The 12864-nt window shown below is 37.3% G+C and overlaps 1 protein-coding gene across 1 annotated transcript in view; it reads right to left on the bottom strand.

The window, feature by feature from the left end:
* The window catches only part of TEX11 (testis expressed 11), a 32008-nt gene that overhangs the window by 2579 nt on the left and 16565 nt on the right, over positions 1 to 12864 (bottom strand). The window contains exons 16-27 of the mRNA XM_074915082.1: positions 12434 to 12536; positions 11209 to 11333; positions 10353 to 10438; positions 9908 to 9961; positions 9143 to 9183; positions 7838 to 7924; positions 6137 to 6207; positions 5464 to 5580; positions 4495 to 4567; positions 2804 to 2953; positions 1691 to 1799; positions 562 to 682 (exon numbers count right to left, since the gene is read on the bottom strand). Of these exons, the coding sequence (XP_074771183.1) occupies positions 562 to 682; positions 1691 to 1799; positions 2804 to 2953; positions 4495 to 4567; positions 5464 to 5580; positions 6137 to 6207; positions 7838 to 7924; positions 9143 to 9183; positions 9908 to 9961; positions 10353 to 10438; positions 11209 to 11333; positions 12434 to 12536 (1137 nt within the window). The remainder of the gene's footprint in view (positions 1 to 561; positions 683 to 1690; positions 1800 to 2803; positions 2954 to 4494; positions 4568 to 5463; positions 5581 to 6136; positions 6208 to 7837; positions 7925 to 9142; positions 9184 to 9907; positions 9962 to 10352; positions 10439 to 11208; positions 11334 to 12433; positions 12537 to 12864) is intronic.

Below are 12864 nucleotides of genomic sequence, written 5' to 3'. Positions count from 1 at the left end.
AGCAGAAATGCTTACTGAAAGATTTTACTCTCCATATACGTGTCCTCACAGAAGCAAGGCACGTAGTGCCACAAGTACTGACAGCACAGGAATTTAGTTCTAGGTCATTTGGAAAAAATAGCAACCTAGTAAGTTCCCAAATACATTTAGCAAAACAGAGCTGAGAAAAAAGCAAGATTTGTATCCAAATTTTAGCTGGCTTTAAACTGATCTGGAAAAGTAATCTGCATTTAACAAATCATATTCAGTGTAAGAATGTAGAAAGAGGAGCAAAGATGGATGTTCTAGCTGAAGATGTTTCTAAAATAGGCACTGAAAATTTGGCCTTAAATGTCTCTGAAAAAGTCCTTACAAAATCCAGGAAAACTCATAATTCAGTTGCAAATATCCAAGAGGCACTACTTTTGAGGTAATTTCAGTGTATCTTTTACTGAAGAAATCTTAGTTGCTCCACATATAAGACTATATAATGTTCAGTCTACTAACAATTCTCAGTCTGATGAGTTTTTTTAAATGGGCTCAGGACCATCTCTCAATCTCTTATTTTCCAGTTCAACTTACTGTGCTGCTGACTACGCTCAGAGCATCTTCAAAGTAGTCCCACATCTCCTGCAGTACACAGGTATCCAAGTCTGTTAATCCAGTTGGCAAAGAAAGATTAATCAAGCTGTGTAAGCATTTGCTGAGAATTGAAACAGAGCAAAAGAGGACACATTAAATACCATGTGGACAAGCAGCTACTTTTTAGTATTAGTAGCACATTAACTTGTGTCTCTATCATTGTGAGACAGACATGTCCACCTTGATGCTTACTACACTCACATGCTTATAGCAGAAACATACGTTTTGCTCATATCAATTATCATTCATACAACTATGCAAAAAGAGAGCCAAGAGCAGCAAGTACTTAATTATTTTCATTGCTGGGCTCTGAAGTAACACGGAAGGAAAGCCGTAATATTTTCTAGGATGCTACACATGGCAGCAAGGAAAAAGTACCTTTTCTAACTTCACCAACAAGAACTAAGTAGTCAGCATCCTCAGAAAATCAGTAACAAATACATGGTTTCTGAAAACAGGTTGGTCTTTCTCAGTGTGAAGCGAGAAAGGCAATATTAACAGTTGCCTTTGCCCAGTGGTTACTGCAAGGAACTCATAAAGGAGGAAGAAAAATCCTTCATGGGATATAAGTGAGAAAGAAGTCACACCAGGTTGTTTTTCAGATTCCATAGGGTACAGCTGTTAGAGCACCAGTTACCCAGCAAAATAAATCACATAGGTACTATGGCATCATATCACTAACTTACAATTCATGCCTTTCTTCTCAGCCCTTAATTTCTCTTCACCTCATTGTCTTTGAAATACCTAGTTCACTACTGCAGGGTAACATTTTAAGTTAACACCTTCCTCACAAGAAACAGCCAGAGATGACTTCTGGATCCAATTTTCATTTTCCTTCCTCAATAGATTTATTTATTGGAAATACAACTGTTTCAGAAAATATGTCAAGTAATCAAAATGCAGTGAACACATCTATTAGACAGTCATACTTGAGAGGTCCATTGGTTGGCCAGCAAGGAGTGGAACCTTGCACATAAGCTAAAATCCACTTTTTTTCAAATTGCAGGCTTTATTCCCTGTCAGCATTTTCAGTCACAGGCTCATGGCAAAGCTATGTGATAACACTAACCTAAATTTCACAGCATCAATGACAGTCTGCTTTCTGTGAAGGCTTAGTGCACTCTTGAGAGCTTTCTTACACAGTACAGGATACCGAGCTGGAGATTCCATTGCTAATGCTTAAAAGCAAAATAAAATAGAGAAGAAAGAAATTACTGGAGCCAGACTTTAATCTTATTGGTCACTAAAATAAACTACAGCATGTTGTCAGATCCCTTCTGATAAAACAACGGAAAAGAGATTTGCTTAATGCCTGGGCTGGTCACAAGGTAGTGCTTCTCTACTGCTTTCTTACTGTGCACATCATCAGTGAGGACTACAAGGCAGAAGTACAGTAGATTTCATAGTTTACAAGTACTCTCACTGTTGTTTATTCTGGTGCAGTAATCCAAAAATACTGCAGGGGTGGGGTGTCTACAGTAAGGAGCATTGTTCAGTTGGTCTCCTTGAACATGAAAATCTGGATGGAAAAATTAGGCAGAAGTGGGATGTCAGTATGGTGTTTCCAAGCCCAGATGTGTACTCCCTCAATACAATGGAGATAAGTAGGTGTTTATGCAATCCTACAGAATGCCCTCCAAAGATCTGTCACAGTAGCTCTAAATTTTATTCATCTTCCTTGCATCCTACTCTAGATTCTCAAGGAAGAATGGCTAGAACTTTGTGATGAAAATATGGTACAGTATAGAAAAGTGCTATTTTCAAATTAACCACACTAACTTTAAGTTGAAATATCTATCCAAAGTCCACATCCTAAAACTTCTGTACTGGGGCATCAATCAGCTAGAGTAATTCTCTGGCCTTTCCCACTTTGGAGCTTGTAAAAGTTTATCTGAATAATCTTTTCCAGACTCACAAGATATACAAATGTCTCAGGGTCTAGAAATTGAAGGATGTCGCAGATTTATGGTTCATAATCCACATAATACAGTATTTCAAAATACAGATCTCCTAATGTTGCTGAGATCCTAAGTATCTTTGCTTCAGGATAAAATATATACGGTTATACCCATTTTCTGCATGCTTCACAACATGATAACCCTGGTCACCCCAAATGAACAGGAAACAGCAACAAAAGCTGTTTTTCATTACTTGAAGAACTAAGTACAAATGCAGGCCTTACATGCAATGATTTCTAGCGTCTTGATCTCTATTTGTGGTTGCTCCCACACTGACTCCATAAGGTTGTAGAGTGTTGGATCATTGAGTTTGGATCTTGCTTCAAATTCATAAAGCAGCAACAATGTGTCTGTTGGGTCTTTAGCAAAATCTCCTACAGAAGAGACAGAATTGTCTGTACGCAATGACTCATTTTCTTAAAGCCATATGGTGTACCGTAAGGTAAAGAATTTGCTTCCAACAGGCAGGAAAATCATTAAGGTGCTCAGATTTAACAGCAGAGCAAGTGGAACTCTGAAGCAGTCTTGGACAGAAATCTCAGATATCCAGTGTACAACCCAACCAACCACCATGCCTTCCCCTCAAAAAAAAAAATCTGAATTGTCTGTAATTGGCTAAATTAATGCAACCTCCTGGTTAGTTATTGCCTCCTAGGCAAGGTAATAGCTACTGGGAAGCCATTTTCATAGACACGTAAGATAACAGAAGACCACCAGCTCAGAAGCTTATCTTATGACAGAAGTTATCATAAACTTAATTTTTTCTATAGGACTTGTCCCCTTTCTGGTAGAAAAGCCCTCAGAAAATCCTTAAACACAGAAGAATGGGAGAACAGCAGAACTGCTAGGAAGGTGTAAACCTGATACAAATGACGATTCTTTACTGAACTATCACAAAGACCTTTGTTTTTTACATCCAAAAGACATTCTCAGCTTTCTCCAGGGCAACAGACTTGTCCATGTGTTGGCTAAGGTCTAATCTGCTTCAAGTGAAGGAAGCACCAGGCTACCGTTCCACAAACCTCTGCAGGAGAAACTCCAGTATGTCCCTGCCCTGAGATAATCACCCCCTTGGGATTTTAAAGATGGAAAATTAAATAGGAAGAAGTCTTCCTGAGTTATCTTGCCTTCAGTGCAAGAGGGCAAAGAGAATCGCAAATCTAGGCCATATAATGAATCTTTCATTCGGAAATTTTAAGGGGAAAAAAAACCCAGCAAGTATATTTCTTGCAAAGTTAAATCCTAATGCATCTTACAATGTGTCCACAGTGTCACAAACCTGTAACTGAAAAGAAACCAGACCACAGGCCAGACAAGGAATGCCTAATGGAATTTTTCTACCAATATACTACCAAAAAAAGTGAAGCATGCATCCTCTAGGCTAACAGTCACTCCGCATCTCAGGAGTCAGCTGAACGGATACCAGTCTCCAGTAATATCTCATCTAAATTGAGATGGAATAGTCAGGGAACAGAGGATGGGTCCTGGCACTTCAAAGCATAGTAGCAGGGCCTTCTGTATTCTGGAATTCCTTATATGGGAAGAGGCTAGTAAAACTGTTAAAACAGTGCCAGGAGTCACTCCGCTCTAGAGCAAAAAGCTTGGAGTTTCTTAAGATAGAACGGTCAACCCAACTTCCCTCTGCAAGACTATTCCATACTTCACAGCACCTATACAATAAAAAGCCTGCAATGACGTACAAAAACCAGTAGTTGGCTTTGCCAATTCTTTTATCATATGGTCATATATCTGCTTCAACACTCTTCAGCTGAGACAGCAATTCCACATGCCCTGTATTTTTCATTGGTACAGTGATTAAGTCTTAAGAGTTACATGTGCTGAACAGACACACTTAGCTGTAGCTAACCTGTTTAAACCAACCTGTTTTAAACAGGTAAGCTAAGCTGTAGCTTACCTGTTAACTTCAGAACTTTCCATATCTCTTTGCATGCCTGGACATGTTGAAGAGCCTGAGTCATAAACTCCATCTATTTTACAAAATTTAAGAAGTTATTTTCGTCATAGTTTTAAAAGCAAACGGAATATGCACGTCACAACTAATAGGACCTTTATACCTAACTATAACAGAAATTAAGAATCAGCCTGATTAGTACATTATCTACACCAGTTACTAAGTTTTGCGGGTTCTTTTCCTCTCTCTTTTTCAAAGACCTCCACATCCCAGACAAAGCCTCTCCACACCAAACATTCTACTGTTCCAGAAAGAACCATATGGGTTCCTACGGGACATAATTTATTTTAGCTCCCAAGCATAAAATAGTGCTATTGAGACTGACAAACCACTAGATCCCACAACACAAATTGCTGTGCATTGCTCTCCACAAAAATAAGTTTCGACAACAATCGCTGTACAGCAGACTTCCGTACTTCCTTCATAACCACCACACATTCTCCTTAATTTTCTTACCACAGTAAGTACAACACTCCAAAAAATGGATGTATGCATAAAACAAACAACAAACAAAAAGTGAGCTTTATCACAACCATACTGGTAACTACTTTCAGCTAACAGCATAATCCTGAAGATGCACTAATTATCTGCCTGACCAGCCAATGTTCTGCAGCAGACTGCTTACATAATATATAAGGGAGACTGAAATTCCTCTAAGAGAAGGTACTGCCATGACCTTTTTCTGGTACAAATCTGTTCAATTCCACTGAAGTCAACAGAACTAATTTATAGAAATGCAACATTTACAATTGTCTGGAAAGCACGAAGTGCATTGATTCTAATTAACTATGAAAGGTTCCCATGCTTACATTCTCAATATCCTGCTCTGAGTGAAAAAACAAAGACTTCAAGATCAAAAGAAAAAACACTACACCAGTACATACAGAATCAGTTAGCAGAGCAATGCCCTACCTGTTCAGAAGGTGTTACTTGTTGTCTCCCCATTTCCAGATCAATTGCAGCTGCCATTAACAGGCATGTCTTCTGAGCAATTAGAACAGCTTTGTCAGAAGGACAAAACTGGGACAACTGACACCAAAAATAGGAAAAGGTAATGAGAATTCTGCCCATATAAAGCAATTTGCTCATGAACAGATGATTGCTGGGTCTCCTCTGTGACACTTAGTAATCAGCCATGAATAGTATATATTCACATTGCAATTTTACTTGTATAATTACACAAGAAGATTATTTAAATATAGAATGTAAAGCAGTGTTGGAGTCCCCTCTCCACAAACACATACAAAACTGACAGTATTGGCAGAAGTTCTGTATGGAGATTAGGACTCAACTACTTAACATGTTTGTATTAATGATACAGTTTCCAAACATCAGAATCCATTTATTTTTGAAAGTTCTCACTGAAGTCTAAGTTTCTTATGACATTTTTAAGCAACAGAATGTAAAGTATGATAATAATGATTACATTTTGTATTACAGGTCAATCTTCTGACAAAAGTGCTCCATCTTCAGAGCACACAAGCATGTCTCCCAGGAGATACCTGATACATGGATGTAACCTCCAACAGAACTAGATAGATGACAATATTCCTCAGTTAGAAATACTATTAGTAAGAGAACATACCTTGAAAGACAGTAGAAAAAAATCCCTCGTCTTTCCAGGACAGCCCCTGAACTGTACGGCTAAGTTCCAAGCTAACAAAGACATAAAAAACAGAGACTAGAACAAAAATCTTCAACATTGCAGGTATGTCCATCTAATCTTCAGTAACAGACAGTTCACATTCTACAATTCAATTTCTTAATCAATGTATCACCAACACCTCATTTAACAGCAGCAAGAAATACCATTATTAGTGATTTGTTAAAACACTTTATACATGCTTTTGAATTTTGTCTTAATAATTTCAACATAACCAAGTATTCATTCTACCATATATCCTACCCACAAGAGCATAAATTGGAAGAAGCATTTTCTTACATTGGTAAACAAAGCTAGTATCTGAATAAAAGCATTGACGAATGCTCTCAAGACAAATTTTTAAAAAAGGAAAAAAACACACAACATTCTGAACCATTCTCCATTTTACCCTAGCAGGGTCAACTAGGTGGCAATTAAACACACAATTCTAATTAGTAAATGGATGAGCCACCTAAAGACAATCAAATGATTTACATATGAGAATCTGACCAAATTAAATGTTTAGATTCTACAGTGACTTTGCAGATTCTAACTTTTATTTATTCTCTAGGACAGGTTTTTGTAGTCTCTGAAGTGTTTTTTCTGTGAGAGGGAATGCTGCCTTGGAAATGTCATGGTCACTACAGATTCCACTCACAGTTACTATATTCGACCTCTGCTTGTTTCTCTCCCTTTGCTACTCTTTATTGGAGCATGGCTACATTGTCAGGATGTGTGCAAAAGCCCACCATGGCAGATGTCTTATTATTGATTTCAACTATTTTATCTCCTGTATGCTCTGGCAGAAGCAAGAATCTGAAAAATTGCTTCAACCTGTTACCCTAAGCTTCTGGTTTTATTTATAGACAGCAAATGCACTGGCTCCTTTACCAAATCAGTGTAACAAAGGCTCCTAAATGCGGATCCAGAGACACGCTACAGATAGTGCTTAGAACAGCTCCACAGAAGCTGCGCTTCCCCTACGAAACAGTTTATCTATGATAAAAGTGGCTGTTTAGATATCAGATACTGTAGCTGAACGCAAACTCCAGGACTGTTGAGTTAAGGGAATAATGAAGACAGTCCATCTGGGTGGGAGAGGTAAGCTCATCCTGCAACAGTCACACCAGTACCTGAACTTCCTAATTCTCATTTTGCCTACATGAGAATATGCATACTCAGCACCAGCTGTAAGGCTTTTTTATTGTTCTTAGCAGTATTTTTTTCAGACAATGAGGAAGAAAACCATTATGGTTTCTATTTGCCTGATCTTAAATTTTACTTCTGTAACTGAGTCTTGGTAGTGAAGGGCTGACTAAGAGAAAAATGGTGAACTCTGAAGAGCTGAATCATGGACACATACAATAATTCCTGTGGTAAAGGGAATAATGTATCAGCTGTTCCATCAGCCAAATAGACCTTGTGTGAGTATTTGACTTAATAACTGACTTAAAACATGAGTCATATCAGATAGTTTCATAAGACTGAAAATGCAGCAGAACTTTAAGACTAGTTAAGGCAGCATCTGCCAAAGATGACAAGTTTTATAGATCTACTACATCTTTAAACACTTCTTTTTTTCCTTAAGGTCTGGCTAAGTGGAGGTGGAAGGGATTCAGTTTAGATTTTGAGAGTGCAACCTACCAACTTTTCTAAACCAGTGAGCTTCAAGGATCCTCATGTCCCCTGTAAATTTCTCTTCTGTGAAAGACTCAGCAAGTCTCTTGTGAGCTGCAGAAAATGTGTTGTTCAACACATAAGTGACACTTTCTGAGCAGAATAAAAACATTTCCAAGTCTAATAACTACACCACAAAACAGAGGTTTCCAAAACTCCCATATAAATCCTGATAAAGAGTTATTCTCACAACTTAAATCTAACATGCTTGACCAGAGAGGCTTATAAGAAAATATCAAAAGGTGCCTCAAACAGCATTTTAGATAAGATATATAAGGCTGCCAACAAGTACTGCCTCTTCAAAGTTTACTGACAATGAAGTCTAATGCAGACAAGTTTTACTTAATGTCACAAAAAGTCACAGGTTTTTAAATTTAATAACAGGTTTGAGGCCTTTCTTCAAGGAATCTTTAATTAATTTAATTCTAGTCTTCATTCTCTTCTAGTTGCAGTAAGTATGGCTAGTGTACAATCTTATTAACTTTCTTGTCCCAGATAGGTAGAGAGGGGTAAAAAAGATTTAGTGAAAGTAAGTATTTCTCCTGATGGAGAAAAGTCCTCTGTAAAACTCCTGTACTTTTTCCAATGCAAATAAGATGATCCTTTTTCAAAGGACAACACTACTTAAAAGTGGGAACTAATTTTGACAAGCCTCTCCCATCTTTCAGCAATTTGCTATTACTCCTTGCAGCTCTCTAAGCCTTCCAGTGAAAAAAAAAAATACAGCATTAACTTAACTTTAAAAATGCTCCCTTCTAAACAGCTAGACCAGCAAGGACCAACATTGGCATTTAATTAATGCCAGTAGAAAGTTATGCTGTTAATTCAGTTCACAAAACCAGACTTCTTCCTTTTGTGGTAGCCCTGCTACTAAAGATACTAACTTTGTTCCTGCCAACTTGAGGCCACCCAGGCTGTGGCTTATACCCAAATATCTGTTGTTTGCACACATTGCCTTATGAAGGATTAAAGGGAAACTGCCTAGAAGAAACTGCCCCTTTGCCTGAGAGAAACTCGCAAGTATAGGCTTTACTACAAACAGTTTTTCCAACACTAGCCTTCAAGATCTCCATAGAAAAAACCTGTAGCACTGAGATCCAACTTCACAACACTGTTGAATCTCCAGTTTTAACTTTCACTGATTTCAGTGGCAAGTTGGGAACTTAGACTCAAATAAGGAGTCTAAATATTTGGTTGGTATGGACCCGATCGTATCAAAAAATGTTCACAGATGGAAGAACTACAGAATATGTAAATAAAACAAAAGCATACCCAAGGTCAAGTATGTCAGCATTGACTTGATATCTTCATCTCTAGAATGGAGGAAAAATTAAGTTTTTCAAAATTTTTGATTAATTTTCTTACAACAGAACACAATATTTATGTTGGAATACAATATCTCCGTAATTATGGATATAATCACTCTTCCCTTGACAAACATCTCAGGCATTAGAAACTTTTAGTATGTGAAGATGCAGGAGGAGTACTGAAGGCCTGCAAAAAGTTTTACTGATCTACAGCAGTGAAGGTCATTGTAGAAGTGCAGCAGGAGATTTTGTCAGTTGTTGGGGCTGCAGGTTAAACTTGAAACCCCACTGACACTACACTGTTTTCTTGACGATCAAAATCCAGCAGCACAGTTCTATTTCTAAGCCAACACACCATTTGTGAAGTGGCTAGTCTTCAGCAGGGGAGGTCCCACTCTGAAGTTCTCACTTAGAACTTCTGAAAGATATCACATCCTAGTGTTAAAGAGGTTGCTTAGCTCACATTCCCCATCAAAAATACCTGACAGCCTTATGCATTAATAAAAGAGGAAGGCAAAAAGTAACTATTTAAAGGAAAGGTTATACAAGTAGAAAAGATGTTTCTATGTGATGTCATTAGGTCAAGTTGGGAAGTTATCCGGGTGGACTTTTTACTAGCATAAAAACTAATCTTTTGATTACTTTGCAAGAAAATAAGCCCAGCAGGAAAATATGACAGCATTTGTACAATGTACTTACCACAAGAAAATGGTTTTGCAAATGGACTCACCTTTTCTCTTCATTTTCTGCCATGAACTTTGACAACATAAGACGAACCAAACATCTAAGTATGAGAAAAACAAGCAATTAAGAAACAAGAAATATTTTTCTAATAGTGTACTTTGTCCTAATTTTCCAGAAAGGATCTCACTTTTCTTCCTTACACTATCAGCCTATGGAACTACAGAAGAATTCAAAGTGTCAAACTGAGAAAAAGATTATACTGTTTCCCATCTATTGCCTTATTTTGTATATCACTTTGTTAAATCATGTAATAGTAAGTAAATAAATGTGCTTATGAAGAGTCCAAGCTTGAGGTACATCTGCAGCACCAAAAAGACTGCTAACTAATCATTCATCCACTCTGTTTTCCACCTTCCTCAATAAAATAAATTCTTTTTTGAAAAAGAAACCAGAAAAATTTCTCCTTCCTTGTAAATATATTGAATTCTCACTTCAAAGCTGCAAATAATTGCTGGCAGTCTTGTACATGTTCAGACAAATACTCCAAAGCTTTGATAGCCACAACTTGTTGTTCATTCTGAAAAGAAATGAAAACATGTTTTGGATAAACTGTTACCACCAGTTACCTCAGTTACCACCAAAAAAAAAAAAAAAACAACAAAGCAACAGCATATTCCAAAAGTCTGTGCAGTCTACAAGCAGGAAAAAGACCAAAGGACTCGTAAGACCTTCAGACTCAAGAGAAATCTGTAAGGAGAGATCATATGATTCCATGCACAAAGAGCCCATGGCAAGAACAGGGTCAGTACAGGTTGGCAAGGCTTTCATGCCTTACAGTGCTATGAACAAACTACTGAAGTGCAACCAAAAGCCTCTTCTAATTCTGCCAGCGTAATCAGCCAGTTCAGACATCACTTGTCACCAACCAAGAGGCAAATAGGAGGGACAAGTGACTTTTCAGTCTTTCAAAATTGACTTATGTGTATTTTGTACACAGGTTCCCTCTAGCACATCCAAGATCAAATCCCAGAGGCAGAAAAAGACATAACATTTTGCTAAGAAGAATTTTAAAGAAATGCACCATGTCATTTCCAGATACCAACATTTGTAACTCAGAATCCTTTATTTTCCTGAAGAAATACTAACAAATACAATTTCTTTATATGTGAAATCAATTTCTACTTTGCATTACACAACACATTGGAGTGAGACCTTAGTCACAGCAGCATGAAATACTTAGAAAGGCATGAAATACACAGAAATATTAGAAGTAGGCCAAGTTACAGAGGTTACAGCTGTCCTACTTATATCAATAAAGAAAAGCAAAGACAATGTTATCTGCTCTACCTCTAAAGCAATTTGGGCAGCTAAACTCAGGAGGTTAGTGCCTGTATTTTCATCCACTTTCAACTTGTCTTCATGTGTAGATGGCTTTTCTATTAGTTTCCACATTTCAATAACCGCTTTCACAGCTGAAATATACATAGAGAAAAATTAGGTTTTTATAGAAGCAATGGGAAGGTGGAAAGCTCTACTGTTTTAATGAGGCTTTAGAAATTACTAATGAAAGGCTATAATTTTTTTTTTAATATGAAAAACCAAGACAAGAAAACTTGACCATATGAGCAGTTCTCCACAATTACAGATTTCTTCCTAGAGAGGTGCCAGAATGCTTTCCAAGCTACTAATCTAAGGAAACAGGAATGCCATACAAATGAAACCATCTCACATCCTTAATTTTGTTCTGCTAAATAACTATTTGTCACTGAAGACAGAAGACTTTCTCTCATACATTGTCTGGGCATGATTCCAAGCTCCCACATCTTGGCTTATGCTAAGGGTGCTGCTGCTTTTATGTTCACACTGTGCTGTGGTTACCACTCTATATTATGTGAACAAATTATGCTGTCATTAAAAAGATGTATAGAGAACAATTAATTGTCACAGAACTCATCGGAAAATAAGCTCTGCATGTTACTCTATTCTAAGTATAGACTGTATTTCTCAATTTTCATTACTTGAGCTAAGGTTCTCATTAAAATATGAAATGGCAGAACTCATTATAAAGAAGAAAAAGTCTACAGAGATATGTCATTCTGTAAGTCATTTCAGTAATTCATGTATTTTCTGGTAACTTCAGGCTCCACTTGTCCAGAGAAATTAAAAGCAGCAATAATGGTTCCATTAAGGTTCATTTAGCTCAGTATCCTTTTTTTATATTGTATATGCATACAAAAGAATATCAGAAACAGTAAGCATACAGTGATTCTCACCCTGGATGCCACTATAGCTTCTGCCCATGAGAAGACTAGACATTTCCTAGCCAGAGGCTCCTTCCAGACAATATCAGATATGGCAATGGACTCCACATCTTACATACTGTGTGCAAAAAACATCCCACTCTGACAGTTTAAATCTACAGCCTGACAGTCTCGATGACTTTACAGACCCTTCTTCTAGCTACCCTCTATCGTGCATTTCTCAAGATGAACAGTCCAAATATGCTTAGTATTTTCTAATATATTTGTCACTTCTGCTCCTTGTAGAGGACCCTTTATCTTTCAAATGCTACCTTTATCAGTATCTTTCTCCATCACTGCAATCTTATAGATACTGAATTTAGTAAAGACGCTGTTTGGATCACACCTCTCTGCTTCCTTAACTGCCTCTTTAGCCTATTCACAGAAGAGATTAAAGGAAATCAGTACAATGACATCTTGAAATCAATAATATAATTTGCAAAATATATTTGCAAAAGAGAGATAAAAAGATACACACAATGTTAATGGTTACATTGTTGATATTTACATAATTACTCAAGAAGTTTGGTTTGGCAACATCTTTCACTGGAAAGAAAAATGATGAGAGCAGAAGATGGCACCAATGCTGACAATGACCAGATTGAGGAAAAAGCCAATTTCACAAAATTAGAGCTACAGAATCAGGAAGAGAAGCTCTGAGAATGCTGAAAAATTAAATTCCCTTCTGTCACTTTGAACTGTG

The sequence above is a fragment of the Athene noctua genome, chromosome 11 (assembly GCF_965140245.1).
Source record: "Athene noctua chromosome 11, bAthNoc1.hap1.1, whole genome shotgun sequence".
NCBI lineage: Eukaryota > Metazoa > Chordata > Aves > Strigiformes > Strigidae > Athene > Athene noctua.
The sequence above is the reverse complement of the archived record's forward strand: the minus strand, read 5'-3'. Positions and strand labels throughout refer to the sequence as shown.